We start from the raw sequence: 5,338 nt of genomic DNA on the forward strand, positions 1-5,338 counted from the left end.
TTTATTATTTATTTATTTTTTAATTTATATATTTATGTGTGTGTATATATATATATATATATATATATATATATATATATATATTAAAATTAAAGCTGCAGTAGGTAATTTGTAGAAAAATAACTTTTTGTCAGCTTCCTCTGGCTCCTCCTAGTGCGCCCAAATGGCACATACATAAATCCCATTAGGAGGAGCTAGAGGAACCTAATTTTTTCACAGATTATCTGTCTCATGTTGTACTATCAGGATATAGTGAAAGATTCAGCAAATATGACACAAAGTTATTTTCAAGTTACCTACTGCAGCTTTAAGGGTTCGACACACATGAGTATCTTTTTGAATCTTGCCATGCTGTCACATGACCTGAGTACTTTAGGACCCCCTAAAGTGCTATAAGTGATATTAGGGATACGTCTTCCACCACTGGTTGAAGAGTTATACAGCATTACAGTTTACCATGCAGACGACAGAAAGCCACAGCGCTAGAGGAAAAGGTCACAGGGTCCGTAAACTCAAGATATTTCTTCCCGTTGGGAGTTTTTTTTTGAGTCAGAAGATATGCTTTTAATTTGAAAATGAAAAGGTTGCCTGATTGTGCCACTAAAGGAAAGGTCATATTCAACAGGTTCCCTCTTCTCAGGAGAGTGAATGTGCAGAGCCATGGGTTTTAGTTTGGTTCCAAAATGGAAGAAACTAAACAGATTGTGACTTCCTCTCTAAAATTTAACAACCTTCATCTACGTCTCTTTCAAATATCACAGTGCATAAGCTTTATATATATACTGTGTGTGTGTGTGTGTGTGTGTGTGTGTGTTACAGGGCACTTTGCAGCAGTTTGTGGACGATTTCTTCCGCAGCGTGTTGGGCTCGAGCTCTGTCGTCCCTCCTGCCGTCAAATACTTCTTCGACTTCTTGGACGAACAGGCGCTGAGACACGACAACGTGGACGAGGAGACCCTGCACATCTGGAAGACGAACAGGTACACGACACAGACGCACTCTCACAGCTGTGTCAGACCTCCGTTTGTTTGGTAGAAACGTTTTCAGAACTTCACAACTTTACAGACAGTTGGTACAATCACAGTGGGGTTGCTTTTTATTTTTCAGTTCAAGATTCAGTATTTATTGTCACACCAAGCAACAGTTACTAAACACTACAGGTGAATAGGGTATAGGTTTCAGGGTTTCGTTTTCTTGACATATTAGAGAGGGAATTTCTCTTTTTATCACTCCATAAATCAGAAGATATTGTCTATAGCCATAAAAAAAAATCTATTTTTGCCATGTTTTTAGTTAATGATGTATAAACAAACGTCTGTAAAAACTTGTTTGATTATTGCCACGATTAATTATAGTAGTAATCAGCAAATATTGAAATATGCCTGTTACCGTTTCTCAGAGCACAAGGTGAAGTCTCAAAATGATTTATTTAGTCTAAAACCCAAATATTTACAATCATATTAAACAGAAAGAAGCAGCAAATCCTCACATTTGAGACATAAACTTTTTTAGCATTTTTGCTTGAAAAATAACTGAAATATGAATCAATTATCAGAATGTGCTTATTTATCAGGTCAATAGACATAGTTGAGTGTAATTGAGTAATGGTGTTGCCGGTTCTTGCGCTGTACAACCTTTATGGAGGAATATAGACAACAGGAAAGCATCTGTGATTGAAATGTGTGATCAGTATCCCTGCTGTAAGTGGGAGACTAAAACTCTCCTTTGACGTCATTCAAACACTCGGATCGGACTCTCAGAAACTGACTGACTGATATATGTGACTCTTTAACTGATTCGACGCCTGCCAGCTTCTCTTCAAAAGCTCCTCAGAATCTCAGCTGGAGAGATACGACCTGCGAAGAAAACCTGCTAAGCGAAATAATTACACCGCTTCTCAAGCTGTGTGTGTGTGTGTGTGTGTGTGTTATACCTCATCAACTAAACTAGAGTGTAATTATGTCCTCGTCACCGTTAAAGCGAGGCAGTCGACAACATGAAAGCCCGATCTGATCGTCTGTTATCAGGACGGATAAATGATGACAGAGCGGAGACGTTGGAGGCAGATGGAGATGGAAAGATTGCTTTTTTCCCTTAACTTTTCTTGCTTTCAAACTGGCCTTGAGCTCCACCTGTCAATCATCAGGAAGACACACATGCACATACACACACACACACACACACATAAACACGTCGGACAATGAAATATTCATTAGCTGTAGTGAATTATTGACGAGGGTCTGTGGAGGCAGATACGGAGCAGGAGGAGATGAAAGGACGGAGGGAAAGGGAAACAGTGTGTCAGCAGGTCCTTAAAAAGTCTGAAACTGACAGGGGTGGAAAGTAACTAAATCCTCTTACTCGAGTACTGTACTTAAAGGTCCAGTGTGTAACATTTAGGAGGATCTATCAGCAGAAATGTAATATATAATATTCATAATTTATGTTTTTATTTGTGTATGATCACCTGAAAATAAGAATTGTTGTGTTTTTGTTTGTCTTTCTTCTATTATATCTAGTATCTTGAGATCACATCATTTAATATGATAAATAAATAAATAAATAAATAAATAAGACACTAACTAACTAACAGTGACAATGTCAGTGTTATTAGTTTCAGACAAACTTCAGCAAACCTTTTAAAAAGCTTTTTATTTAATGAGGTATCCAATTCCAGGTTTCATTTAGTTTTTTGCACCATATTTGTATTGATCTTATTTAATTTAGCATCTAGAAGCAACAACAACAACGTCAGTAAACAGTAGAAAAATTAAAAGGGAACAAGCAGGTGGACAAAATGTAAGACTTAAGACAAGGAACAAAGTCTGATCTACAGCTCAACATCAACACAAGTTCCAGGTGTTTTTTGATAGTGTTTTAAAAGGTCTCAGTGTTGGCAGCAGGCGTCCTGATTCTCTGTCTGTCTCTGTCTCTCTGTGTCCTCAGCTTGCCTAGTCGGTTCTGGGTGAACATCCTGAGGAACCCCCACTTCATGTTCGACGTCCATGTGACGGAGGTGGTGGACGCGTCGCTACACGTCATCGCTCAGACCTTCATGGACGCCTGCACCAAGACGGAGCACAAGCTCAGCAGGGTCAGTCCCCCACCAATACAGATCGTACAAAGTGTTTAGGAGACAGGAAACTTTCTGCTCTCGGAGTCTGGAGCTTCACTCAGTCAGCTGCTCCTCCTGTAATTTAAATCCCATCCTGAGGGGCATTCTTGTATTTTAAAGGTCCAGTGTGTAACATTTAGGAGGATCTATGAGCAGAAATGAAATATAATATTGCATAGGTAGGTTTTCATGTTAAACTGCCAGGTTGCTACAGTAGCCCAGAAGAGACAAACCAAACACTGCCACTAGATAGGAAACTTGTGTGTTTGAGCAAAATATTCTATGTAAAGCTCCTTAAATGGGCTGTTGTAATGTCAGCTACCGGTAGGGCTCTGTTAAGCGCCGTTTTTAGCATATATTAGTCTACATTTTAGCAAATTAGCACCATTAAAAGTAAGCTGAATTAGCCATTAGCAGTCCCTGTTTGCAGTGTACCCATGGATGTACAGACCGCTATCACTGGATTACTTTGATACTGAAGAAAACCTAAAAATGGGATTATTCTAAGGCAAGTTCTGAAGGGCCTTTTTTCTATGATTTCTAAGTGGACTCAGAGTCGAGTGTATCTTTAACTGAGAACACGTCCCCAGTCCCTCACTGGCTGTTGTCAGCAGTCTTAGTGGTACACACAGGACGCGAGGAGGCCGGCTGATGGAAACTGGCTGCGGCAGGAGAGTTAATTACAACAGTTAATCATAAAATGAACCCTGCACTGTTTGAACACCACAGGCTGATAATAAGTAACAGTGCAGGAGTTGGGAGGAGTTCTCTTTTAAACATCTTCACTTCACAGAGTTTTGGAAGTTGATTCTGTGACCTAGAAATTGATCTTTTCTGTTTTATTCTCCTCTCTCTGACTGCAGGAGTCTCCCAGCAACAAGCTGCTCTATGCAAAAGAGATTTCAACGTACAAGAAGATGGTTGACGAGTGAGTTTGTAGCGCTAAATATACACAGAAACTGAACAGATGTGTGTGTAATTGTATTTGACAAAAACAGCTGTGCTGCAGAGGCAAAGAGTTCAACTGATGAGACTGAAAACGTATTAAACTTAAAGTTGTTACAACAGCAGAATATTATTAATTTAGTAATGCTGTTTGAGGTGTCCATTATCAGGAATTAATGACGTGGACGCCGGTACTGCAAACGCAAATGTTATGAATAATGACTAAAAAGAGGTTTCATGTACAGAAATATTACATTATGTTGCATCCTTTTATAATGGACTGAATGAAGTACACAACAGACTGTAAATAAATAATCGGATGTGATGTTCTGACTCTCTGTTTGTGTGTTTGTGTGTGTTTTCCACAGTTACTACAAGGGCATCAGACAGATGGTTCCAGTCAGCGACCAGGACATGAATACACACCTTGCTGAGGTGTCCCGGGTATGAAGTTACACTATTTATGTGGATAATTATGGAATAGTACTGTACTTCTTCACAAATTAAGAGTTTTACATATAAAAACATATGACGCACTGTTAAAGATGAGTTAAACAGTTATCATTCATCAGTATTAATGAATGAATGTTTGGATATATGTACTTCTGAGGTGTAATTATGATCAGAGGCAGGTTCCATTTTGGATATAAAGTATGGTCATTATTGCTGCCAAGTGCATTACTTTATGTTTTCTGATTGAAGCCTGAAATATGAGCATCAATAACAAACCCAGTACAACCAATAAAGACTTTAATCTTCGGATGAATTTGCTTTTTATGATTAGTTTTCTTTAACAACCTGATAAACCTGATAAGCATAAACCTAGAAACAAACTAGACATTTTTTATTACCACCATCTCTATGAAACCTGCATTACATTTGAATACCTGGGATTTTAAAATGTTTTAATATTTAACCTTTTATTTTCCACTTTGCAGCAACACACAGACAAGCTGAACACCCAGGTGGCCTTACATCAGCTGTACCAGTACGCCAGCAAGTACTATGATGTGGTGAGAAATGCCTTTCAGTTTGAAAATGTTATTACATACAGTTAAATTTCTACTTATGAGAGAAAAATGAATGCTGTATTCTTGCGGGTTCAGTTTCTGCTGGATATTTACTTTCTTTATTTCACCAAAATGATGTCACAGCCATTTGTATAACCTTTACCAAATGCAATGTTGTTATTATTGGGCTGATATTGGTGTTTTTTGTAATACAATCTCAGCATCATCAACCTCCAATATGGTTAAAAGTTTAAATGATTAGCTAACA

At 38.3% G+C, this 5,338-nt stretch overlaps 1 protein-coding gene across 1 annotated transcript in view; it reads left to right on the plus strand.

Annotated features, from left to right (window-relative positions):
• Nucleotides 1-5,338, plus strand: part of plxnb2a (plexin b2a) — a gene marked incomplete in the record, with an annotated part of 172,717 nt that overhangs the window by 165,031 nt on the left and 2,348 nt on the right. The window contains 5 exon segments of the mRNA XM_035675813.1: nucleotides 820-980; nucleotides 2,947-3,094; nucleotides 3,979-4,043; nucleotides 4,429-4,504; nucleotides 4,999-5,073. Of these exon segments, the coding sequence (XP_035531706.1) occupies nucleotides 820-980; nucleotides 2,947-3,094; nucleotides 3,979-4,043; nucleotides 4,429-4,504; nucleotides 4,999-5,073 (525 nt within the window).

This window comes from Morone saxatilis, unplaced genomic scaffold (genome assembly GCF_004916995.1).
Source record: "Morone saxatilis isolate NCDOM2014 unplaced genomic scaffold, NCSU_SB_2.0 Contig10, whole genome shotgun sequence".
Classification (NCBI taxonomy): domain Eukaryota; kingdom Metazoa; phylum Chordata; class Actinopteri; family Moronidae; genus Morone; species Morone saxatilis.